The sequence below is a fragment of the Choloepus didactylus genome, chromosome 17, assembly GCF_015220235.1.
Source record: "Choloepus didactylus isolate mChoDid1 chromosome 17, mChoDid1.pri, whole genome shotgun sequence".
Classification (NCBI taxonomy): domain Eukaryota; kingdom Metazoa; phylum Chordata; class Mammalia; order Pilosa; family Megalonychidae; genus Choloepus; species Choloepus didactylus.
The window spans coordinates 76,224,101-76,251,505 of NC_051323.1; the positions used below are offsets into that span (position 1 = coordinate 76,224,101).

The following is a 27,405-nucleotide window of genomic DNA, read 5'->3' on the forward strand; positions in this document are numbered from 1 at the left end:
TGTGCATTAATCTTGTATCCCGCTACTTTGCTAAATTTGTTTATTAGCTCTAGTAGGTGTATCGTTGATTTCTCAGGGTTTTCTAGATATAAGATCATATCATCTGCAAACAATGACAGTTTTACTTCTTCTTTTCCAATTTGGATGCCTTTTATTTCTTTGTCTTGCCGGATTGCCCTGGCTAGCACTTCCAGCACAATGTTGAATAACAGTGGTGACAGCGGGCATCCTTGTCTTGTTCCTGATCTTAGAGGGAAGGCTTTCAGTCTCTCACCATTGAGTACTATGCTGGCTGTGGGTTTTTCATATATGCTCTTTATCATGTTGAGGAAGTTTCCTTCAATTCCTACCTTTTGAAGTGTTTTTATCAAAAAGGGATGTTGGATTTTGTCAAATGCTTTTTCAGCATCTATTGAGATGATCAATTGATTTTTCCCTTTCGAGTTTTTAATGTGTTGTAATACATTGATTGTTTTTCTTATGTTGAACCATCCTTGCATGCCTGGAATGAACCCCACTTGGTCATGGTGTATGATTTTTTTAATGTGTCTTTGGATTCGATTTGCAAGTATTTTGTTGAGGATTTTTGCATCTATATTCATTAGGGAGATTGGCCGGTAGTTTTCCTTTTTTGTAGCATCTTTGCCTGGTTTTGGTATTAGATTGATGTTAGCTTCATAAAATGAGTTAGGTAGTGTTCCATTTTTTTCAATGTTTTGAAAGAGTTTGAGTAAGATTGGTGTCAGTTCTTTCTGGAAAGTTTGGTAGAATTCCCCTGGGAAGCCATCTGGCCCTGGGCATTTATTTGTGGGAAGATTTTTGATGACTGATTGGATCTCTTTGCTTGTGATGGGTTGGTTGAGGTCTTCTATTTCTTCTCTGGTCAGTCTAGGTTGTTCATATGTTTCCAGGAAATTGTCCATTTCTTCTACATTATCCAGTTTGTTGCCATACAGTTGTTCATAATATCCTCTTATAATTTTTTTAATTTCTTCAGGATCTGCAGTTATGTCACCTTTTTCATTCATTATTTTGTTTATATGGGTCTTCTCTCTTTTTGATTTTGTCAGTCTAGCTAGGGGCTTGTCAATCTTGTTGATCTTCTCAAAGAACCAACTTTTGGTGATATTTATCCTCTCTATTGTTTTTTTGTTCTCTATGTCATTCATTTCTGCTTTAATCCTTGTTATTTCTTTTCTTGTACTTGGTTTAGGATTGGTTTGCTGTTCATTTTCTAGCTTCTTCAGTTGATCCATTAGTTCTTTGATTTTGGCTCTTTCTTCCTTTTTAATATATGCGTTTAGTGCTATAAATTTCCCCCTTAGCACTGCTTTTGCTGCATCCCATAGGTTTTGGTATGTTGTGTTCTCATTTTCATTCGTCTCTATATATTTAGCAATTTCTCTTGCTATTTCTTCTTTAACCCACTGATTGTTTAGGAGTGTGTTGTTTAACCTCCAGGTATTTGTGAATTTTCTAAGTCTCTGATGGTTATTGACTTCTAATTGTATTCCATTGTGGTCAGAGAATGTGCTTTGAATAATTTCAATCTTTTTAAATTTATTGAGGCTTGTTTTATGTCCCAGCATATGATCTATTCTGGAGAAAGTTCCGTGAGCACTAGAAAAGTATGTGTATCCTGGTGATTTGGGATGTAATGTCCTGTAGATGTCTGTTAAATCTAATTCATTTATCAGATTGTTTAGGTTTTCAATTTCCTTATTGGTCTTCTGTCTGGTTGATCTATCTATAGGAGAGAGTGATGTGTTGAAGTCTCCCACAATTATTGTGGAAACATCAATTGCTTCCTTTAGTTTTGCCAGTGTTTCTCTCATGTATTTTGTGGCACCTTGATTGGGTGCATAGACATTTACGATTGTTATTTCTTCTTGCTGAATTGCCCCTTTTATTAGTATGTAGTGGCCTTCTTTGTCTCTCAAAACATCCCTGCATTTGAAGTCTATTTTATCTGAGATTAATATTGCTACACCTGCTTTCTTTTGGCTGTAGCTTGCATGAAATATTTTTTTCCATCCTTTCACTTTCAGTTTCTTTGTGTCCCTGTGTCTAAGATGAGTCTCTTGTATGCAACATATTGATGGTTCATTTTTTTTGATCCATTCTGCGAATCTATATCTTTTAATTGGGGAGTTTATCCTATTCTGTTTTAATTAGCCTGTTATAGCTGGTTCTTTGTCAGATGTTTTGCAAATACTTTCTCTCATCTGTGGCTTGCCTTTTTATTTTTGTAACACTGTTTTTCAATGAATATAAGTTTTATACTTGGGTGCAAACTAATTTATTAATTTTTTTTTTATTTTGGGGTTATTGCTCTGTTCTGTCAAAGACACCTTTACCTGTCCCCAACTCATGAAGATATTTTCATATGTTTTCTCTTGAAAGTCTTATGGTCTAACCTTTCACATTTATTATTATGTATCGTGAATTAATTTTTATGTGATATCTGACTAGGTGCTGAGATTCTTTTTTTTTCCCAAGAGGAGATCCAGCTAAGCACTGAACATTTTCCTTTTCTCATTGGATTTCTTGGAATTTTTGTCAAAAACAAAATAAATTTCTAAGTGTGCATCTATATCTGGGCTTTCTATTCTATTCCTTTGATTTATTTGTCATGTCTTATACCAGTACCGTATGACTTGGTTACTGTAGCTTTCTGTTTGTTTGTTTTAATGAACTTTTTATTTTAGAATAGTTTTAGATTTACAGAAAAGTTGCAAAAGTAGTATAAAGAGTCCCCCTACAACTCATGCCCAGTTTCCCCTATTGTTAACATCTTAACATCACTGATGAACCAGTATCAATACATTATAATTAAAGAAAGCGCACACTTGAGGCAGATTTTCTCAGTTTTTAACCTAATGTCCTTTTCTCTTACTCCTCTCCTTCGGCTCCTCTGGGCTGTGCCAATTTCTCAGACTTTCCTTCTATTGATGACCTGGGCAGTTTTGAGGCACACTGGTCAGATTGTAGACCATCGCTCAACTGACGTTTTTCTGATTTTTTTGTTTGTTTTGTGATGTTTTTATCATGACTAGACTGGAGTTACAGGTTCACGGGCAGAAGACCACAGTAACGTACCGTTCTCACCCCGTCACGTCCAGGGAGCCTGCTCTCCACGTGAACGATCATGGTTGATGTTGACCATGGTCACTTGGCCAAGGGAGGGTTTTCCAGGTTCCTCCAGTGTCACAGGTTTTTAATAAGTCTTAAGGCCAGAAAGTTAAGTCCCCTAACATGGTTCTTTTTCAAGGTTGTTTTGGATAATCCAGATTCTCTGCATTTCCACGTAAATTTCAGAACCAGAATTGACAGATCTTAACAATCATGAACATGCTACATTTCTCCATTCATTTAGGTTTTCTCTAATTTTTCTTAATAAGGTTCTGAATATCTTTGGATACATTTTTCCTTAGTATTTTATGCCTTCATGATATTATAAATGGGATTGTTTTTAAATTTTATTTTTCAGTTCTTTGGTGCTAATATATAAGTATGCAATTGGTTTCCTTACATTAATCTTTTATACTGAACTTAGGTAAATTCACTTACTAGCTGTAGCAGTTTTTTTTTGTAGATTCCTTAGGATTTTCTTTGTATTTGTAATTTCTTTTGTATGTTTTTTTTAACTAGGTATTTTCTAATAGATTTATTGTTAATTTTAACTTATTTCCATTGTAGTCAGCAAACATACTCCATATGATTTCAATCTTTTCAGATTTAGTGAGTCTTAACATATAATCAATCTTGGTGAAAACACCGTTTCCTCTTGAAAAGAATACATACTCAGCAGATTTTGGCTGTGGTGTTCTATAAATATCAGGTCATCATGTTTGATGATATTGTTCAGATCCTCTATGATTTTACAGATTTTTTAAATTAGTTTTTCTATGAATTGCTGAGAGAACAAACTCCAAACAGGATAAATCCAAGAAATCCAGGCTAAGACATCATAAACGCCCGAAAACTGATCACAAAGGAAAATATCTAATGAAAGCAGCCAGGGGAAACAACACCCAGATTAAGTGATGTTAATAATTCAAGTGACAGTAGATCTCTAATCAGAAATCATGAAGGCCAGAAGGAAGCAGCACAACGTTTTCAAGTACTGAAAGAAAAGAACTGTCAGCCCCAAATTCTATACCCAGTGAAACTATCCTTTAGGCATGAGGGGAAAATAAAGGCTTTCTTAGTCAAGTCAAACTCAGAGAATTTGTCCGCAGCAGACGCACCCTAAAAGGACGGCTAGAGGAAGTTCTCCAAACAGAAAGGACGCTAAATGGAATCTTGGAACATCAGGAAGAATGAAAAGAATACAAATATAGGTAAACACAAAAGATTTGCTCTTGAGTTGTCTAAATTACGTTTGACGGTTGACACAGTTTATAATATTGTGTGACGTGGTTCTCAGTGCAGGGCGAGGACGTATTTAAGAAAATCGCATTACAAATGGTGAGGGCGCGGAAAGCTGGAGGGAGGTGAGGCAGCTGTGTCACCTGGTGGGAAGGTGCGCATCGAGGGGCTGCGGGGAGGGGTGAATGTGTAAAGCCCCACCCAGAGCAACACCAACAAGTTCTACAAAGAGAGCCACTCTGACATTACAAACAATTCAAAACAGAGCTCTAAAAAGTGTTCAAGGAACACACAGGAAAGTAGAAAAAGAGAACAGAAAAACGAAAATGGAGGGTCAAAGAGTGAACACAAAACCAAAGGGCAGACTTAGGACTTACACCCCTGCCAGTGCCCACCTGCTCTTGGAGGCGCTTTGGTGCCAGAGTTCAGGGTTTAGAGCTCTCTCCGGGAGGGGTGCTCCAAGGAGTGTGTGAGCAATCACTGAAGTGGCACCTCGTTAATTAGTTTTAATAAGTCTTTTAATTTGTACTAAAGTTTAGATTTATTAAGGAAGCACTCTTAAAAAAGTAAACAGTGTGAATATGTGAATAACTATTAAATATGTTCTACAACGTCTTGATTTGGAAATTTGACATGTTAACTTCTATTATTTTGATATAGAGACTTGAACATATTAATCAAAATAGAATTCCAATCTTTTTTTAATGTTCTCTTATCTAGGAATAGGGAGAGGTATAAGGAAAAAATCAATTAAACCTAATCCAAGGGGAAAAGCCATTCGTCTTCCCTTGGCCCTGTGGTGCCCGCCGGCTCGTTCGTGGTGCTGAGGTGAGGGAGGGCCCTGTGAGGGCGTGGGTCCCCTGGCTTTTCTCCTGGCTCAGGTGAAAGAAAGGAGGGAAGGCACCGTCCTCAAGCTGGGATGAGACATGTCCTCAGCATGGGCAAAGCCAATGCACCGCGGGCTCCTCCAAAGCGACCCTCTGCCAACGTCCTGGACACGAGGAAGGTTGGCGCCACCCTCCACATGCAGGCGTCAGAGGCCTCACCTGGCAGGCCCGAGCCATCAGCGAGCTGTATGCGTTTTTACCTCCTAAATATCTCTATCCTTCTCTCATCCCCACCTCTCCTTCTCTAATGGAAGGGACATCCTCTCTCATCTGTCCCACAAGTGGCTCTATGTCCACCCTAAACCATGTGCCCCAGCACATGAGGATGGGGCCAGCGAGGGCAAGTCATGTGGCCGAGTTCCCAGAGCAGCAAACGGTGGTGCCAGGGCTCATCCCGGGCAGTGTGGCTCCAGATTTCCTTCTTTTGAAGACGACATTGAGCACAACCCCTCAAATGCTCCTCTCCTGTTCCCTTTGACCCCCTCTAACCGTTTCTTCAGAGAGGAACCAGAGATCTTCCCTAAACCTAACTCTCATCAGGTCACTACTGTCAGTGACTTTGTCTGTTTCTAGGATAAAGACAAAACTCCTTAAAATCCTAGCTTATGGCGTCTTTCACTGAATGCCCCAACACCCCCCATTTCACGCATTCCACACTTCCTCCTGCTTCCTCTGCTCAGCCACATGTGCCTCCCACTTGCCGGGTCCTTCCCCACCACAGGCCCTTGGCTTGTGCTCTCTCTGCCTCTTCTCTTCCCACCCCCGGCAGGGACTGTGTGGTCCTCAGAGCTCAGTTTAAGCATCAGCTCCTCAGGAAGGAGCGCAGATCACTGCCTGGAGTGATTTCCTCTCTTCTAAGGTTCTCACTGAGTGCTGTAAATCTCCCTCTAAGCAATGCTTCAGCTCCATTCCACAAATGATGATACACTGCATTTTCATTTTTATTCAGTCTGAAATATTTTCTAGTTTCCTTTGAAATTTTCTCTTTAACCTATGGATTATTTAAAAATCTGTTGTTTAATTTACAAGTATCTGGGATTTTCTGATTATCTTCTGTTACTGATTTCTAATTTAATCCCATATGATCAGAGACCATATACTACATGACTTCAACTCTTTTAAATTGGTGTACGTTTGTCTTCTGACCCAACATATGGTCAATCTTAGTGAATGTCCCAGTACACTTGTAAAGAATGTGTACTGTGCTGTTTTCGGGTGAGGTGCTGCACAACTGCCAATTAGATTCCGTTTGTTGATTGTGTTATTCAGCTCTTTATATCCTTACTGAGTTCCTACTTATCCTATTGATTCTTGAGAAGAAAATGTTAAAGTCTCCAACTACAATGTGGATGTGTCCATTTCTCCTTTCCAATTTTTACTTCATGTGTTTTGAGACAAGGGTGTTAGGTATGCACACATTTAGGACCGCTAAGTCTTTTGGTGAATTTGCTCCTTTCGTCTGTATATAATATCCTCCTCATCCCCAGGAATCTTCCTTATTCTGGACTCTACTTTGCCTGACATAAAGACAGTCAGTCACTGCAGCTTTGTTCTGAAAAGTATTTGCACGTATATCTTTTTCCATCCTTCTAAGTTTAAACTACCTATATTATATTTAAGGTAGGTTTCTTATACATAGCATATATTTGGTCTCTCTCATTATGGTTTTAATTTGCATTTCCCTGATGACTTATTATGTTGAGTATCTTTTTATGTGCCTATTATTTTTTGCATATATTTTCTTTTTTGAAGTACCTGTTCAAGTCTTTCCCTATTTAAAAAATTAGGTTATCTTTTTATTTATTAGACATTCTTGACTTGTGCCTGATCTTATGGAGAAAGTATTCAATATTTCTCCATTAAGTATGAAGCCAGCTATAGGTTATTCTCATTGCCTTGTACCAAACTGAAAAAGTTCCCTTCTATTCCTAGTTTGCTGAGTTTTTATTTTTATTTTTTTTTAAACATGAATGGGTATTGAAATTTGTCAAGTATTCTTTCTACATCCAGTGAGATGGTCACATGATTTTTCTTATTTGTTCTGTTAATATGGTGAATTATAATGGTTGATTTTCAAATATTAAATGAACTTGATTTTCTGGAATAAACCTCAAATGGTCATGACATATTAACCCTTTTATATATTGCTAGATTGAATTTGTTGATATTTTATTTATGATTTTAGTTTCTCTATTTGTGAGGGATACTGGTCTCGTATTTTTTCTTTCTCGTAATGTCTTGTTAGATTGTGCTATCATGCACTTCCTGGCCTTATGAAATGTGTTGGGAATCATATCCTTTTATCCCATTCTTCAGAAGAGTTTGTGTAAGATTGTTATTTCTTCCTTAAATGTTTGGAGGAATTCACCAGTGAAGCCATCTGGGCCTGGAGTTATTTTTGTGGGAAGCTTTTTAATTGCAGTCTCAATTTCTTTAGAAGAGGTTATTCCCATTTTCTATTTCTTCTTGTGTCAATTTCAATAGATTATTTATTTCAAGGAATTTATCTGTTCCACCTAAGTTGTCAAATTCACTGGCATGGAGTTGTTTATAATATCCCTTTGTCATCTTTCAACATCTGTGCAGTCAGTGGTAATGCTCCATTTTCATGTCTGATATTGACAATTTGTGTTTTCTTTTTGCTCCCTTTTAAAAATTTCTCTCAATTTTATTACACTTAACAAAGAATCAACTTTTGCCTTTGTTGATTTTCTTTCTCTCATCTGTTTTCTATTTCATTAATTTCTACTCATCTTTATTTCCTTCTTTTTACTTTCTTTGGGTTTCTCTTCTTTTTCTAGCTCTGAGTTGGTAGCTTAGATTCTGATCTTAAATCTTTCTTCTTTTCTAATCTATGCACTAGATGCTGTTAATTTCCTTTTAAGCAGGGTTTAAGCCATATCCCACAAGCAAATCAATTAATGCTTTAAGAGTCAATTAAACTCTTTGGTACTGGGTAAGAAATTCCCTTCTGGGAATTAGGAAGGAGTAAAACAGAAAAGGACATGAGGAAACTTTCCAGGGTGATGGCAAGGCTCCATGTCTGACTGGGATATTGGCTACGCAGGTGTGGGCAATTTTCAAAGATGCAACAGTTTCTATAGAGATGGGGACATTTGTGAAAAATGCAATATTCTGCACACGTGAGACCCGAAGTCTCTACAACAACCCTAAGCGATCGACATCAGTACCTTTTCTCAGGACAAATGGCTAAGGCTCGGAGGAGTAGGCTGGCTTCACCACTGTCATACACTCAGCAATGGACAGAACCAGGGGTTAAGCCTAGACCATTAGATCCAGCGAGGTTTGCTCTCTACCGCAATCTCTCTCTCTCTCCCCCTCTCTCTCTCTCTCTCTCTCTCACACACACACACACACACACACACACATATACACACACACACAGAGACAGCCAGACTGGCATATTTTTAATATGCAGCATTAAACAAGGTTTTTCCATCCTGATGTGAATGCACTTGATTCCTCGTAAGCTCACCTTATCACCGTCAAAGAGGCAGAGGCGCACGTGTCGGCTGAGGACCTGTACACTCGTGCCGGGAAGCGGGATCATTTTACAGCTCCAGAGGGTCAGGATCAGTGAAACGCGACTTGGTCTTGACCTAATCTGGGAGAAAAATTGTTTATAAATAAGACCTGCATCTATGACTTTTCATTCTCCTAAGCGTCTTTTGTAAACACCTCTTAAGAAAATGTACACAGTAGAAAAGAACAAGGGGGAAATTTTATACATATGAGAGAAAAGTTTCAAATCAAAACTTCAGTCATTTCAGGTAAATTAAAAAAAAAATCTTTATATTTGAAATATTTTCATTTTTTTCTTAAATACCAAAAAATTGTGATGAAAAGAAAACTCAGCACCATCAGATAAAAGGACTGCCCTGGCCACTGTGTGCCCACGCCCAGCACATTCTCGCAGCACGGGGGTGAGTTCCTGAGGTGCCTGAGGGTGCCCTGGTGTAATAACCACTGAGCCATCCCTGGTGGCGCCCAGCTGACTCCTCTTTGTTCTGACACTGAGCAATTATCTGTCTGTTCCTTGCTTGGCTTCTTCTATGGATGTTTTGACAGAGAATATACTGATTATTTGATATAATTATTCAGATCCAGTTCCCAGGTAAATTTCAGATGGTGAATAAATAAATTGGCATTGTTTTTTTATTTTTTAAGAATAGCTTCAATTCACTAAGATTCAGATTCTGCTTTATGGTCATGGACCTTTTCATTTAAACAACTTATGTCACTGCAAAAAAACCCCAAAAACAATACAATAGCTAATGGTTGTCAATTTAAGAAATGAGGGCAGACTATTTAGTTTTCTGGACACACGTTCATAAAATTAAATGCTATTTATTCAAGCACTAGCACACCCTAGACCAAATACAACATCTTTGTTAGCTTGCAATAAGAGATGATTAATATGAAGAAGGTTCCAGGCGATGCTGGGATTGAGAGGAAAAAGGACATTAAAATTCTCCCCACCAACCTGACCCAGTTGGTCCTCTCACTTGTCCCTTGAGGCCCTGGGGGTGGGGGACAACAGTGAGGAGAAGGTGAACAGGACAGGATTTATATTTGCTAAAAAGCAGGAGGGCAGAATTAATTCTACCTGAAACTCGTACTTACTCTTAGCTCTCCCCAAGAAAGTATGGTCATTAAGTACTGGCAACTTCCTCATTCCGACCGAATTAAAATATTACCCCTACTACTACTAATGACACTGGCAACATTATTATTGTTATTCCTTTTTTACAGATGAGGAAATTGAGGCAGGGCATGAATAAGATAGGAACCTGGTGTTATCCCCTTTGTAACAATGGAAGAAGAGAAAAATGGAGAAGAAAAACAGATAAAGTCAAGGCAACAAGCCTGAGTTTTGTTTTGTCTATTAAAGCAACCCTAAGTGCTGAGAGATTACAGTGCAGCACAGCAGCGCACTCGCCGTTTCCCAGGCCCGGCGCGGCCTGCGGGGACACTCACACCGCCTGCGTCAGCGTCCCACGCCAGGTCCTTGAAGGTCAGCTGGGAGGCAGCGAGCTCCGGTTGTAAGAAATAACTGGCTCGAAATTGATTCCCTGAAAAAAAATTATGTTTCCTTTATTTTCTTACAAAAAAGTTAACGAAATTCAAAACCAAAAATCCATGATGTTATGGTACAAATTTAGGAACTACACACTTCCAAAATTGCAAGCCGCTTACAAAGAACTTGCTTTCCAAGGCAGGTGCACCAGTATAGATTTATACATGAAACCACAGCAGTAGGAAACAAAGTCCCAAGCGTGTAAGAGCTGATATCAAAATAGCTTACGGAAGACCTTACAAGCTTTCAGGCCAATAGCATGCCCTATGGCAGATGATCCATTCAAATATGTCTTTATATGCAGAAAATCTGTTAACACTTTGTGGAGATTTTAGGAAAAAAAACCCAAACATCCAGTCCTTAGTTTCAGTTCTTAACGGAAAAGCATTTTCATCCAGTTCTTCACACACTTTAGTCATGAAGAAGACTTCCTACAAAATCCTTTATTTATTCATTCAGGAGTAACGTTCAGCCCCTGCTGGGTGCCAGGTCCTGCGTGGGGAGCCAGAAGCACAGTGGTGAGCCCGGACCCAACCCCTGCCCTGGGCAGCTTACCGCTGAGCGAGGACAGCAGTAAAAACAAAATGAGTAAGACAGTTACCAGATGACTGAGAGGTACAAAGGGTGCTCAGGAAGGCGGAACGGGGAATCCACACCAGTCCAGGAAGGTGCCTCCGAGCAGGCAGATGTGCCCGGCCCTGGGGCTGGGAAGGAGCTGGGCACTCGACAGGGCAGGGCCTTGTCCTCAGGGCGGCAGCAGCTCAGCAACCCCACAGGCTCGGGAGTCCTCTGAAAGTGAGCTTGCAGACAAAAGGTGCCAAGTACCGGGGAATCCAAGAATGAAGAAGGAAGGCCTAGCGGGAGGAGGAGCAGAGGAAGGGAAGCCTGGGCTGCCAGGGGGCAGGGTGGAGGCGCGGGCCCTGGAAGGTGGGAGCCTTGCAGGTGGGACGGAGCCAGCAACGGGAAGGCGGACAGGCTGACAGGCAGCATGGAGCTGAGGAACAGAGCTGGGTTCTGAAAAAAGGGAACAGGCAGGGGCCCAGACCACAGAGAGGCCCTGACTGGACCAGGAGTCCTTCCTCCAGGGTCACGGGGAGGGGTGGGAAAGGAACAGCAAAGCACCAAAGCCATGCGGGCACCACGGCCCTTACAACCCACACCCTCCAGCATGCCGTGGGTGTGTGGGAGCCAGGGCCCTTACACCAGTATCCTCCAGCATGCCGTGGGTGTGTGGGAGCCAGGGCCCTTACACCAGTATCCTCCAGCATGCTGTGGGTGTGTGGGAGCCAGGGCTCTTATACCAACATCCTCCAGCATGCTGTGGGTGTGCAGGAGCCATGGCCCTTACACCAACACCCTCCAGCACACTGTGGGTGTGCAGGAGCCACGGCCCTTACACCAGTATCCTCCAGCATGCTGTGGGTGTGTGGGAGCCACGGCCCTTACACCAACACTCTCCAGCATGCTGTGGGTGTGCAGGAGCCATGGCCCTTACACCAACACCCTCCAGCACGCTGTGGGTGTGCAGGAGCCACGGCCCATACACCAGTATCCTCCAGCATGCTGTGGGTGTGCAGGAGCCATGGCCCTTACACCAACACCCTCCAGCACACTGTGGGTGTGCAGGAGCCACGGCCCTTACACCAGTATCCTCCAGCATGCTGTGGGTGTGTGGGAGCCACGGCCCTTACACCAACACTCTCCAGCATGCTGTGGGTGTGCAGGAGCCATGGCCCTTACACCAACACCCTCCAGCACGCTGTGGGTGTGCAGGAGCCACGGCCCATACACCAGTATCCTCCAGCATGCTGTGGGTGTGCAGGAGCCATGGCTCTTACACCAACATCCTCCAGTATGCTGTGGGTGTGTGGGGCCACGGTGTAAAATGCTAGGTGCGGTCAATCTTCATCATTTATGGATTCCACATTTGCGAATTCACCTACTCATCAAAATTCACCTGTACCCTCAAAATCAATAGGTGCAGCACTTTCAAGGTCACTTGCAGACATAAGCAAGTGGAGGCAAATCTGCACGGCCCGATGCTGACATTCCCAGCTGACATCAAACGAGGTGACACAGTGCCTTCTCGTCTGACTTATGATGAACAATGCCCTTTTTGTGGTATATTTAGTGCCATGTTTTTCACATTTTTGTTCTTTTTGTTGGTTATTTGTTAGGGGCTATCTAGTGTTCCTAAGTGCAAAAAGGCTGGGATGTGCCTTATGGAGAAAATCCGTGTGAGACAAGCTGTGTTGAGGCATGCGTTAGAGTGCCACTGGCCACAAGTTCAACGTTAACGAACCAACACTATGTGTTAAACAGGTGTCTTTAAAAAGAAAGCATACAAAACAAGGTCATATATTGACCAGCTGATGAAAACGTGTCCAGAGGCCCAGGAGCCTAACCCCGCATCACCTCCCAGAAGCAAGCATCCCGCATTCGCTAAGTCAGTGACCACAGTAACGTCACAGAACGGAACCACCCAGAACAAGAATCAGTTGTTTTTTGGTGTCTGACCTATTTTGATTTCAGAAAAGGATCATTGTTCTCTTTTTGGAATTAATGTAATTGACCTCAAGATAAATTATAGGATAGTTAGCAATCCGAAAGATGTACAAAAGAAGAACTGCACAGAACTTGTACTCCGAGTTTACTTTTCCCCTTTGAAATTGTACGGTTTTTTTCCAACTATAGTGACTAAAATAGGAATTGCCTATAAATAATAAACCATCATCTTACTTATTTCATCAATTAGCAATTCCCTATAGATGCCATCTCCAGGATCCCTTCCAGCTAGAAAAGTACACATATATTTTTAAATTTTAACTTATAATTTAAATCAATATGGGTATTTATTCCTTAAGAAGGAATTTATTCCTTAAGAAGGAGAAGTCTGAGAGAAAGAGAAAAGAGAATTTCCTTAAGTTAATATTCCTGTAACCTTAGTCCACATTTTCTTTAAAACAAAGACCTACACTGAAAATGTCAGCCACGGTGGCTGTGTGATCAAGGAACGACAGAGAGACTTGCGATTTCCTAAAATACTCCCTTATAAATCCAGAGCCCTCAGTCATTCATCTACTACACCTCTTCCCATTAAAGCAGACTTCACAAAATCTTATTTCTACAAGGTTCCACTGACATTTTAGAGACTTGCGATGAGACTTGCTCTGGCTACTCAGAACACTTGACCCTAAGCCTTGCTGGTGTCACCTGGGCTGTGAGGGTCACCCGGGCCGCGAGGGTCACCCAGGCCGTGAGGGTCACTGGGCCGTGAGGGTCACCCGGGCCGTGAGGGTCACCAGGCCGCGAGGCGGCTGGCAGCGCGTTACCTTCCTCCAGGAGCCGGGAGAGCGTGGAAGGCCTGAAGCCCGCAGGGACGGCGCCCATGGCCACCAGCGCGTCAACAGTGCTTATCTGCTGCGGAGAGGGAGAAGCAAAGCTGTTCCGCATCTTTTCAGTCACTCTCCACACCTCTGCAGGACTTCCCGTTACTCACTGATTCCTGCCCCCCAGACTGCACCCCCGTGCAGCACCCAGTGTGGGGCCCGGCACCCCAGACCAGCCGCTTCCCAGGCCCCTGTGTCAGAACGAGCCTGCTCCCACCCACTCCACAGCGGCTGGCAAGCAGCAGATGCTCCAGCATAAACCCATACACAGCGATCATTTGCAGCTTTCATGTGCGTGCATGTGCAGCACACACTTACTTGCACACATATATCCACATAAGCGATAAGCAGAATAACAGGTCAAGAGGACACTCACTGAGCCATTAACGGTGCTTGCTTATGGGGATGGGACTAGAGACAGAGAAAGTACGGGGGGGGACTTTCATTTTGTTATGCATTTTTTTTAAAATGATAGGACCACAGGTAATTTTTGTTTTGAGCTTTTCGGCATTTTTTAAAATATTTAACAGAAATTGAACATTAGTCTTCACCCAAATGACAGGAAATTCAGGCAGACTCAGTGAAAGATATTTCCAAGCCTTTGTATCATAGCATGTATGAGACTATCTACTCTGCTTACACGGGAGACCCAACGAGAAGTGTTACTCGGACAACAGGCTCACTAAAACAGCAACAGGCAAGCCGCATGCTCTGTACATTCCATGTTTTACATCTTGTTTAAGATCAAATGCCATCTTCCAAAGTCTCTAGCCTTTTTTGAATCTGAACCCAATCAGAAACATTAGGTCACAAAACAAGACACGATACCTTTAAACAAGATGGGAGCTACTAACCTCTGAGATAGCTTTTCGAACAGCACTCCAGTGAGAATCAGTTCTGGCAAGGCAAAATAGCATGATGAGCGCAAGGACAGGTTATGTCTAATCCCTCAAATAGGGAACCTCATTAATTAAGGAAAAAGGTACTTTTTTGTCAATAAGTTCTGAAAACCTAACAGCCTCTAGATGAAACCAAGATAGAATACCATCATGCACTAAAAATAATCCCAAAATTAAAGCAGAAATGATCTTTAAGCAAAACAATTCATGAAAAGTACTGCTCTCAAGGCACAAGCTATCTGCCTTTCAAGAAATGCTTCATCTGTAATAGTGAAAATCAAATAAATAAGAGGTTCCCAAAACCTACTTGTATATCCTCGCAGGCTTTCTTACCCGTGCTTCACTTCTGCTCCACCCGCTGTCTCCCCAACCTCCGCATCTTCCTCACTGCCTTCTCCACTCGATTCTTGTCCTCCTTCCTTATTATAGGGCTGAAAACATCACTGAGATATGAAATGTTTTTTACCTGATACAAAAGCCAGCCAATAAAAATACCAGTACTTTCAGATATACATCCAAGTGTCGATGGGAATATAGTGAATGAGGGGCATATCCAGGATCAAAAGGTTTTTAGCGTATGAGTGGAAACCTCACTTTTTGGAAGAATTACAAGGACTGGGGCAGAGATCAAGTTTAATCAAAATAAATTCCAGAGGGAGTTTTGGAATTTATTAAAATGCAAAATGAAAGAAAGAAAGAAAAGTAATATAAAATAAACTTCAGAAGGGGAAGTCCTTTCTAATTATGATGCCAAAGTCAAAAAGCAAAAACATAAGTGATAGATTTAGAAATAAACACAGCTAAAAGACAATAAAAAAAAATCTGCAAATTTCCAAGGGTTAATATCTTTATTATTAAGCACTACAAAACTCTTATAAATCCATGAGAAAAATATTCTTCGCAACAGAGCATATGAAATAATACTCAACCTCATTAGCAGTACAATAAACGCAAATAAAAACGAGACTCTTTTTGCCTCTCACACTGGCAAAAATTAAAAAGACTAATGACAGCCATTGCTGGAAGAATATGTGGGGAAACAAGCTCTCTCAGATCTGGTGGGTGGGAGTATAAAACAGCAGGTTGGCAAAACACACCAAAACCTAAAGATGTAAATGCAGCAATGAGCACCTAGGAATTTACCGGTAAGGGGCGGAAGAGACAAGCCTACAAGGACGTGCCAGTCAGGACGTGCCGATCAGTCACAGCAGAGGGGTGGCCGGCTGTCTACATCTCTTCTTTTCAACAGAATCCCTGATTTTTAACACAGAGCCAGTGGAAAGACTACCATTTTCCAAACCTTCTTTGCAGCTAAGGGTGGCCATGGAACTAAATGCCACTGAAAAAGGTATAAATGGAAGTTTTTGTGTGACTTCTAGGAAACCTTCTTAAAAAGGTAGCAGCTCACTCTTTTTCGACTCCTTCCCTTTTTACCTTTTTGCTGCTTAGAATCACTAAATGATCCAGCAGTCAAATTAAACTGAAGAGCTGCCTTACATCTAACTATGGAGTAAAGTATTAAGTGGGGCCTGGAGCCTCCCTCCACACTTCTTCCATGTGCAACAGAAATATGCTTTTACTTTACTGAAGCCATGCTCTGGGGAATCTTTTGTAACTCACAGTAGAAGCTAACTCTAGCTACTTTGCAACATAATTTATTGTGATTATAGGCTGGACACACCCTAAATGTCCAGCTATCTGAGACGGGAACACCACGCCGCTTCTGAAGAAGACGATGTAAACCTGAGCTGTCTGATACAGGAGCCTCTGGCCACACGTGGCCACCGAGCACCGGAAATGTGGCTGGTCCAAACTGAGATGTGCTGTCAGCTAAAACACACATTGGATTCTGAAGGCTGGGTATGAAAAATCCATGTAAAATATCCCAATAATTTTTTAATATTGATTATATGTTGAAACGGTAATGTTTTGGATATACTAGTACAATAAAAATATGATTACAAATATTTTCACCTGTTTTTTTTTAACTTTTTTTTAAGGCTGTTACGGGGGAGGTTTAAATCACAACTTGCATTCTGTTTCTATTGGGCAGCACTGACCTAGACAGACAGCTATATTTCTTGTCATAGAAAATGACCATGCTATATTATGAAATAAAAAATAGGCTAACAAAAACTCACTCAGGCATATGTTCACATTTTAGTAAGGGAATCCTGATTTTGTGGAAGCTAGCACAAAGTTAACTGCGGGCATGTTTTCAGTGAACAATAAAACCTATCGGCTTTTATGGCCAGCATAAATCACAAAGTCTTCTCACGAGAACTGAGCAGATCCCAGGCCCACAGACACACAGTATTCTCCCCATGTCCTGTCCCTCTAAAATTAAAGAAACTCTCCATCTCAAGTCATTCCTAGTCAACTGATCAAAGAACACAGACTAATGTTTTGTCAAAAATGAAAAATTTTGAAGAAAAAAGAAAGAGCAAACAAAAAATACCAACCTCCAGGTAGGTTCTGGGAACCAGACCTTCCTTTCCTTTGGCATTCTTAGCCATCCACCAACCATCAGCTTTCTTTTCAATTATAAAGAGAACTTCCCCTTTCTAAAAGCAACACAAAGCAAAAACTTAAAAATTAAAATCAATCATCATGAGCTTTTTACTTTTCTAATGCTTCAAAATAATGCTGATAAAAAGGTAAGGTCTTTTCTTAATCCATTGTTTATTCTAAGGTTTATCAAAAACTTCCATACCATGTTACCCCTAAGCCAGATTTTACTATATATGGATGATTCCTTTTGTTTAGCTATTTTAACACACATCTGAACCTGATGTTCAAGTGGGAACCATCTTTCACAATCATTTCTGGGGGTCCCACACTTATTCCAACAATTCCATCATTGTGCAAAATACTTTTTGAATCACTCTTTGGAAAAAAGTCTTTCAGAAGCAGTATATAAACTCCAAAGGAAATCAATTCTATTAATGTGAAGCCCTATTTTGAAGCAAAAATGGTAGTTTCCCAGCATAATCACCCTCCTAATTCCCCAGGTATGTTTTGAGAAACACTAGTCCATTTAGAAAAATAGAATCCATCTTTAAAGAACAAAGAGTTTCCACCACTGAGGACATTCAGAGGAAAAGACTTCTAAAAAACATACATTATCTAATATTGATGACATTTTCAAGAATTATTTATTAAAAAAAACCATAAGAACAATATAATTAGTTGTATAAAATTCTTGCACATTTTATTACCAGTTATTAAATGGTAAAGTTTATTAAATATAAGGACCAAGATTCATATATTCATTAAAATTTCTTTGGCACATTTCTCTCACAAAAAGCACAGCTCCAAATCTCTTTAAAAACCACAACTTTATTCTTCTATCCCACTTGCCACTTCTGCATGGGCCAAGTAAACTGGATGCCAAGGAAGAGAGTGACTCAATCAATGCCTCATCAAGCCCCTTTCGTGGCAGGTCATCAGGAAGAGGTACCACGCAGCAGCACGGGAGCTGTCTCCTCTGCCCCCAGCTAGGTACACCGCCTTGACTTACCCAGAAAAACATGGACTCATGACAACCAAGAGTAAATTACAAACTTAGGAATTATCAACATTAAAGCTATTTTCAAAAATAGAAGAGCATTTGCTCTTTCATCATTTAACACCAGGTAATTTTGATAAAAGAATCATATTACCACTGCCTAAAATTCCCAATTATTACTTATTTCATTTCAACAGATTGACTCTTAAAACACTTAATGCCAGGAATCTGTAATACAGGAATACGAACAGAGTTTTCTTATTGTTTAGGTATGCAGTTTATCCCTAGATGAGGCTCCAGTCTTGTTCCTACTCACCTGAAATGTAAGATCCCCAACTTGCTGCGCAGTAAAATCTCCAACGGCAAAATATTCTTGACCTGCTGCCTGTTTGTGGGATTCAGTTTCCTGTTTCTCTTCTTCCTCTTCTGTTTCTTCTTCCTCCCCATCACTTTCTTCACTCTCTTTACTCTCTTCGTTATCTTCTTCATATTCTTCAGCAGAATTGTCATCTTCCTTTCTTTCAGTAAGTGCCCCAATTCTACAAAAAATAATTCTAGGACTAGGATCATTTGAAATAACACACCGGAACACATCAACTACAAGTATAACATCTACCCAGCAGAATCGTCCTAACTTTGGAGGTGGCAGGTAAAGGAAACGAACGGTTTCCACCATGGAGCTAAGCATGTGTGACCAGAGGGACCGGAGTGGAGGAGACAGCATGCCTGAGGAATGAGTGAGAAGAGAGATGGTGAGCAGGGCCCGGGCCCGGAGACGCGCACTCAAGTCCAGGCCCCACCCATCCAGCAAGCGCTGGTTGAGTGTCCTGTGCAGAGGCCAGAGCACAGGTGCTGGGTTTGAATTCTGGCTCTATCTCCTCTTCGTTTTGTGACCTTGGGTAGGTTTCTTTTACCCTCTCCGTTTCTCACTGGTAGAGAGGAAATAATAACAGATCTTGCCTCATAGGTTGAAGTGAGGATTAGATGAGTTGCAATTTGCAAAGTGTTCAGAGCAGTGCCTGCCCATAGCAAGCTTTCAATGAAAGTTAGCTATTATGATGATGATGAAGATGTCAATGCTATATGCCGGGTTCCACGTCAGGCACAGCGGATAAAAGGTGAACCAGACACAATTCTCTGTCCTCAGGGAGCTCACGGTGAGACAATCTAGAAAATGAATACTTTCCATATAGCGTAGTAAGTCCTACAGCAGAGGAACGTGCGGGATACTAAGGAAACACAGAAGAGGAGCACTGAACCCAGACTGCAAGGGTGGGGACCAGGAAAGATTGATCGAGCTGGAATTAAGCAGGAAAAAAGAGAGGAGAAAGGGGGAGAGGAGAAAGGAGGCTCAAGATCAGGCAACATCAGTAGGTCAAGAGTAGTGAGGCCAGGCTCAGGGGAACCAGTAAGAGGTCAGCCTGAAAGCAGGCGGCAGAAAGCAGCCCAGGTGAGCTGATGGCTAAGCAGTCCCTAGAAGTGAAGAAAGGAGTGATCTGATTTGCACCTGAGAAAGGTGATGAGGCTACGATGGGAGGACAGATTGGAAGAGGAATGTCTGGAGGCAAGGACAGCATTAAAAGTGAAAAAGGACAACAGCAGGGACTAAGAAAACAGCAGCAGGGATTAAGGGGGAGACATTTAGAGATTAAGGAGATGAAAGAGGAGGTGAGGACAAGAAAGGAGGCGAGACAGGACTAGCTTGGTAAATCACTAAATCTCTCTGCACTTCATTTATTTACTTAACACCAGCAAAGTCATCAAATGTTTACTGGACACCTACTGTGTGCCAGGCGCTCTGTGCTTAGGATGAGACAGTGACTAAAACAAAGATCCTGGCCCTCCAAAAGCTTATGTCAGAGAAGCTTATTTTTTTTTGAGGGAAATTGTTCTTTACTGATACACAAGATTAACAGGACTATTTCAGCATCTGTCTTCCTGCAGGTGACTCCATGAGAGCTGATGGAAAAATTCCTGTTTTTTTATTTTCTTTTACTTTTTATTTTTTATTTCTTTATTAGAGAAGTTGTGGGTTTACAGAATAATTATGCATAAAATACAGGATTCCCAAATACCACCCCACAACCAATTTGCATTGGTGTGGAACATTTGTTACAACAGCTGATAGCACATTTTTATACTTGTACTATTAAAGTCCATGGTTTAACTTAAGGTAGAGAAGTTTATCTTTAAAATGGGGACAGCAATACTTAGACTAATACAAATGGACATTGCTAACTATAAAACTAGCCAAATATATTCTCTGAAGTAAAGGTGAGCACTGGAATCACTCTGTTTATAACAGTGATAGGACACTCTGACTGCACTGACCTAAAAATAAACAGGGACTTCACAAAAAACTATTTTTATATCCCAAGAATAAAGATACATAAAATATGTCATATTGCTTTCAATGTTCCCCTCCCTTTTTTTAGGAGATATTTTTATTTTAAAAAGTTGCCAAGGATAGTAAAACTGCAACATGATTGTGTATGGTTTTTCTCCTTCTTTCACGTTAATGCAGTGAATTTCAATAACCGACTTTTGAATGTTAAACAAGTCTTGCCTTCTGGAATATATCCTATTTGGTCATGACATACTGCCCTTTAGAGAGACTGCTGGATTCTACTTTGGGTTTGTGCATTTGTTCACGAGCAAATTCTTCTTTTCTTATAATGTTCTTGTCAAGTTTTGATATCACAGTTATCTAAAATTCATTAAATGAGCTGGAATTGTCTTCCCCTTATATTTTCAAGATAGAATATTGGTATTTTTTGGTAATATTAGAGTTATTTCTTTCTTAAATTTTGCAATAATTCACCATTTAAGTCATTTATGATTGTAGATTGTCTGGCTCTCCTTTAGTTCTGGCAACTTTTGCTTTATACATTTTGAACCTATTATTTTAGGTGCATACACATTTAGGATTATTATTTCTTTCCATTAAACTGACCCTTTTATTATTATGAAATGCCCTTCTTTTTCTGTTAAATTACTTATTGCCCTTAGTTGATTTTGCTTGATATTACTATAACTGCATCAGCATCAGTTTTGTTCTGGTTCTGGTTTGCATGGAATATAATTCTCCACTCTTTTACCTTCAACCTAACTATGATTTCATACTTAAAAGTGTATCTCTTGTAAACAGTACACAACTGGGTTTTTAAGCAGTCCAATCTGACAATTTCTATCTTTTAATTGAAGCATTATTCCACTCACATTTAATGTAATTATCCATATGGCTGCATTCAAAGTATCTTACTATTTTTTTTTTTTTTGCCTCATCTGTTTCTTTTTTTCTCCTTTATTGCCCTTTTTTTAATTAGCTGAACCATGTTAAGTATTCCATTTTATTGTTTGTACTGTCTTTCTATACTTTTAAAATTTTGTGTTTGTTCTGGGGTATTACAATATGCTTATCATCTAATCTAAATTAATACTACATTTCACCAGAAAAAAGAACTTGAGATATCATTCCATTTACCTCTGTCAGCCCTGTGTGCTATTGCCATGTTGCTGCTGACATAACTTCTACATATTTTATAACTCTCCCAATACATATGTATGTGTATATATACACACACACATATATATTTGCTTCACACAATTAACTGTTTTTTAAAGACATTTAGAAAAGGGAGAAACAAGCTTTTATGTTTCCTCTTTTATACCCAGTCAAGCCATCAAAAATATTTGTTTCCTTTTCACGTATTATATTTTTCAGTTCCAAAACTGCCATTCTGGTCTTTTAGTTTCCATTTCTCTGCTTAAAATCCTTCTCTATTCATCCAATCTGTCCATCTTTCCCTATAAATATTTTAACATATTTAAAATAGTTGTTCTATAATTCTTATTTGCTAATTTTCACATTTGGGTCATCTGAACTTCTACTGATTGTTCTTCTTGTTGGTTATATGACATTTTTCAGCTTTCTGAATCTATAGATTGAATCTGATTTGGAAAATTCTCAGCCATTATTTCATCATAAGTTATATTTTGCAGTTGTAGAACGTTTCTCTGATTATTTTCAGAGATTCAAACTTTGTTAAAATTCTCCATCTTTTTATCAATGTCATCCATCTTTTATTCTAGTTTCTTTAACATATTAATCAGTATTTAGAAGCTTTTGTCAGCTAACTCACGATCAGATCCGAGTCTACTTTTATGGACTGTTTTATATCTTGATTATTGATTTTTTCCCCTACCTCTTTGTATTTCTAGTAATTTGTTTTTATTATATGCTGAACATCGTGGATGATACACTGTAAAGACTTTGATTATGGTATCTTCCTCTGAAGAGTGTTGATCTTTGATCCATTAAACAGTTAAATCACCTTGTTCATCCAAGGCCAGGTTTTCGGCTTTGTCAGGAAAGAGCTACTTCAGTTTTGTCCTTACTCCTAGATCATGTGTTCTTAATCTTAATCACGATCCTGAAGGGATCATGTGGTCCTTACTCCTATAGTATGGGCCATCCATGATTTCCACAAAAACCCTGAAGCATTCACCACAGTCTCTTCATTCTACAAATTCCAGTGTTTTCCCAGAAATGTGCAACCTCCAGCGTCTTACTTCCTACCAAGTCTTCTGGAGTCATGCTCTGTGCAACCCAGGAGGTTTCTCTGGCACCACTCCCTACAACTCCCCATGGCCATAGCTGCTCCACACTTTGATCTCTACCTTCTAAGTCCAGTGACACTGCTGACCCCTGACTGGGACCCTCCTTAATATACCACAGCTCATAAATTATCCCTAGGGAGAAAGAAGCCTGTGGGAATGTAGGGCCCATGCCCTGTAACTTCCCTCTATCAAACATCAGCTGTGCTTTAGTTGATATGCAAGGCATTCTAACAGCTGTTTTTTATATTTTGTCCAGATTTTATGTTTGTATGCAGTGGGAGTGTAAGTCCAACACTAGCTACTCTGTCATTCTCAGTACTGGAAATCAGTGGAAATTCTAGAATCCTTGCATCCATATCCTTCAGCCTTTTTCCCAGGGTACACTGTAAAGGTTTGGGAACAGCATTTAAAGAGTCTGAATAGTTGACCTTTTTTTCTTTTATGTCCTACACATTAGGTCTTTTATAGCTTCAATTCTTCTTTCCAATTTTCAAAAATTTCATTATTAACATCCACTCTAACAGAAAAATAATGCATGTTTCTGCCCCCAAATGTTTCAGAATATTTATGAAAGGAGTAACTATGTGAGTAGAGAATCTAAATAATCAACACTGTTATTAAAGGTGTCATCCTTATTTTCTAATGTTTGCTTCTCCAGCTTTTCAGATCTCTGTTTTGTTTCCCCAGATGGTTTAGACATTCTTGAGGCAGGACCATGACTCACACTTCTTTATATCTCTCATGGGACCTAACATATTCTCTTATACACAATAAATAAAAGTTGACTGACTATATTGTTACCATTGCATGTTTCTATCTATACTGTTATGTCTTTACTCTGAGTCAAACATTCAAACTATTGGTGATGCAATAACTGAAGGAAAGGAAGGAAAGAGGCATACTCAGCTCTCTTTTCCCTGTTTATGGATACAGCAAGTTCCTGCAGTTGGTGGGTGAGCGTGTCCAGAAGGCTATGCTCCTCATCTTTTTTCTGATGATAGTTCCCAACAGGTGCAGGCTCATCAGCCTATGAGAGAATATAAACCTCTGTCACTGAAAAATTAATTTCAGTTTCCCATTATGTATTTTTTAAAAACAGCAAGAAAAACTCCAATAAATGCTGTAAGACAAAGCAAATATCAAAATGGGACATACCTACCTTAGGGAAAGCAGTAAGATTTAAAAGAAATGTAGGTTGAGTTGGAGTGCAACCCAAATGAAAAACTGAAGCTATACCACTTGTTTTCTGCTTTGTTTGCTTACAAAGTATGGCAGCCCCTGTGCGGTTAGGAAGTGAGGGATTCTAGAAAGAGGCAGGCCTTGGAGCTGGCCAAGGTCTGCCGCTTACTGTAGTGAGACAGTGGGCAAGGGGCTTCTCCTCTATGAGGCTCAATTTCATCTGAGAAACAAATAACGTGTCATGGAGAAATTCCAAAGAGACCCAGTGACCACTTGCGTCCGGCAGGGCATGACATCCAGGCGCCTTCCACTTTCGGTGCTCTCTGGGTCTGCAGTCCCGGATGCCTGGCTGAAGCTCAGACTCAAGTTTTTAAAAACCCTGGAGGGACTGCCAAAAGGAAATTCTCATCCCCCTACTTCTGCAGGCACTGATACGGAGCTGCTGTGTGGTATCAGAGGCTTTTTCACCACTCACCCCCAGGCTCTATTATGTGCACCCTCCCCCACTTAAACTAAAAACAATGCTAAATGGTAACACATACACTCACACAATGCTAAGATTAAATGAGCTTTCTCCTGGATTTTCTGATTTCAATGGTGGGTGAGTTTATTGAAGCTAAACTCTTCTTCAGTGTTTGGAGCCCGGGCTTTCTGCTCCTGAGTACACACTTAGTAAGTCTCGTGGGCATGCAGGCACTGACAGGTTTGTCTTCATCACTAACATGAACCCAAGAACTTACCAATTCTAATTAATCCCCACTCAATGAAAGTTTTTGCATAAAACTTTTTTTTTTGCAATATGATTAACCTCAATACTTACTTTGTTTAATTTTTGAAGAGTATTTTTATTTTCATCAATTGCATGTTTCAACTGTATACATCTAAATTTAAAAAGAAAATGAAAGAAAATATATTGATTTTTTCTATTGTCAGAACAAGAACAGTTTTATAAAATCATATATAGTCTTTAAGCAGGCAGGGCAATTAGCTGTTTTATGAATTTAATTTTTTTAAAATCACACGTAAATGCTTTCCACTTGTTCTGGTTTGCTAATGCTGCCGGAATGCAAATACCAGAGATGGACTGGCTTTTATAAAAGGGGGTTTATTTGGTTACACAGTTACAGTCTTAAGGTCATAAAGTGTCCAAGGTAACACATCAACAATCTGGTACCTTCACTGGAGGATGGCCAATGGTGTCCGGAAAACCTCTGTTAGCTGGGAAGGCACGTGGCCAGTGTTTGCTCCAAGTTCTGGTTTCAAAATGGCTTTCTCCCGGGACGTTCCTCTCTAGGCTTCAGCTCCTCAAAAATGTCACTTTTAATTGCTCTTGGGGCATTTGTCCCCTCTTAGCTTCTCTGGAGCAAGAGTCTGCTTTCAACAGCAGTCTTCAAACTGTCTCTCATCTGCAGCTACTCTCTCAGCTTCTGCACATTCTTCAAAGTGTCCCTCTTGGCTGTAGCTCCTCTTCAAAATGTCACTCTCAGCTGCACTGAGTTCCTTCTGTTTGTCAGCTCATTTATATGGCTCCAGTGATTTAATTTAGACCCAACCTGAATGGGTGGGGTAACACCTCCATGGAAACTATCCAATCAGAGTCATCACCCACAGTTGGGTGGGGCACATCTCCATGGAAACACTCAAAGGATTCCAATCTAATCAGCACTAAAATGTCTGCCCCAGAAGACTGCAACAAAGAATATGGCTGTTTCTGGGGAACATAATACATTCAAACTGGCATACCACCCCTTAGGTCAGGCAGTGCTCACGGAAAAGCTCTACACTCCCAGACACGGCACCCAGGGCTAAGAACCAAGCAGGGTCTCTGGGCTTCGGAGGCAGAGGACTAGACTTTAAAACGCGTCTCCAGCTCTGAATTTCCATTACCTTAGCACCTGGTCAAGGAGGCACAACTGACAACAGTAACAGTTGTTGGCGGCTCACCGGCGCTGCCTCATTTCAGCTGAATGCCCACCTTCTGCCAGGTGAAGGAGGGGAGGTCCCGAAGGGTAAGTGGCAGCCCAAGGCCACAGGGCCAGTCAGGGGCAGCAGAAGAGCAGGAGGCAGCACTGGGGCCCCGCACCTGGCCCTGCCCACCTGGCACACCTGCCTTCTGAACCCAGCCTGCTCATCCAGGTGTGGGGCTCAGAGTTATTCAGCTTAAGGTTTAGCTATCGAGAGGAGAAGTGAGAAAGCAACTACTGAAATGAGCTACAGCTAATGGTGAGAGATTTTTTTTTGTTTAATCAAATGCTCTATTATCAAACTTTAATAACCAGCCAAAATCATTACTTTTTATGCTGTTTGAGTCATTTTTCTCTTTTTTTCTGACAGATTTGAGTGAAACGAAATGAGCAGTAAGAACAGGTGACAAAAGCCCTTTGTAAAAGGGGCAGAAGTGGGAGCATCCACCTGGGGCTGGCTGTGTGATCTCCCCAGGAGCTCTTTCCCCTCCTCCCTGGGTGGCAGAGCCCGCCACCCACGGACACCTCCTTTCCCAGCCTCCACGGCAGGCAGGTGGGCACAGGTCCAGGGCTGGCCAGTGAAGCCTAAAGGAACTAAATCTCTCCTCCCTGATGGAATGAGCCATGGGACGCTCTCGTGACACAGAGGACTCTGGCTGTGAGGAGAGGCGTCACCAACAAGGTGAGGGCAGCAGAGCCGAATGACTGCACAGCCCTGGAGTCTGTTTGCAGAAAGCCTCGGCCGGCTGGCTTCCCTTTCTCATACCACACCCTCCCTCTTGACCAGAGGACTCTTCTCTCAAAAGCATTACTGAATGACCTAGTGAGAATTAAAGCTGCTCTAGAAAGTTCCTGGGCACCAGGGTGAAAGCCCACCCTGCTCTGGCATGGGGGGAGAGGGGGCTTCTCAGGCTAAAGGCTCGTTCCCTGCCCCCTGGCAAACCCCACCCAAGAACAAAGAACAGCCTTCTCACTTGGGGGAAGGTACTAGTAGAAGAAAGACCGACATACTCCACAGCAGACGTGCTAACGGCACCTCTCCACAAGTATCAACCTATTCCTCATTCTCAAATAGGAATGGATAACAAAGCACCACCAGACACAGGAAAGAAAGTCAGCAATACCAAAGACAAAAGTTAAGACTAACCAGTAAATAAGTGAAAATTTGAGTCCAGGGGAAGCAAAGACAATTCAGAAAACAGAAGAGAGCTTGGGAAAACAAAACTACCCAAACACAGATGTGCAAAGGAGCTGATCCATCTGCAAAACAGGGACACGGGACCATGCAAAAGAGACATGAAGGAACAAGCAAGAAAATTAGTAAGACGGCTGCGGCACTAAAACATTCCACGGCAAGTTAAGAGCAAAAGTCAAAAGGACTTCCACAGCCTAAACAAAGAAACAAAAACCATATATGGGAAGGTGGGAAGTCTGGAGGGTCACTCCAGGGGGTCAATGCCGACTCCCGGTTCCAGGAGGAAATGGAAACA

At 41.0% G+C, this 27,405-nt stretch overlaps 1 protein-coding gene across 3 annotated transcripts in view; it reads right to left on the reverse strand.

Annotated features, from left to right (window-relative positions):
* NPHP1 (nephrocystin 1) overlaps window positions 1-27,405 on the reverse strand; it is a 65,663-nt gene that overhangs the window by 24,935 nt on the left and 13,323 nt on the right. For 2 of the 3 annotated variants that reach the window (XM_037807656.1, XM_037807658.1), the window contains exons 3-11: window positions 24,772-24,832; window positions 23,675-23,799; window positions 18,469-18,691; window positions 17,107-17,208; window positions 14,978-15,075; window positions 14,600-14,642; window positions 13,689-13,776; window positions 10,257-10,351; window positions 8,755-8,883 (exon numbers count right to left, since the gene is read on the reverse strand). In XM_037807656.1, the coding sequence (XP_037663584.1) occupies window positions 8,755-8,883; window positions 10,257-10,351; window positions 13,689-13,776; window positions 14,600-14,642; window positions 14,978-15,075; window positions 17,107-17,208; window positions 18,469-18,691; window positions 23,675-23,799; window positions 24,772-24,832 (964 nt within the window). The remainder of the gene's footprint in view (window positions 1-8,754; window positions 8,884-10,256; window positions 10,352-13,688; window positions 13,777-14,599; window positions 14,643-14,977; window positions 15,076-17,106; window positions 17,209-18,468; window positions 18,692-23,674; window positions 23,800-24,771; window positions 24,833-27,405) is intronic. The other variant, XM_037807657.1, reaches the window with a different exon arrangement.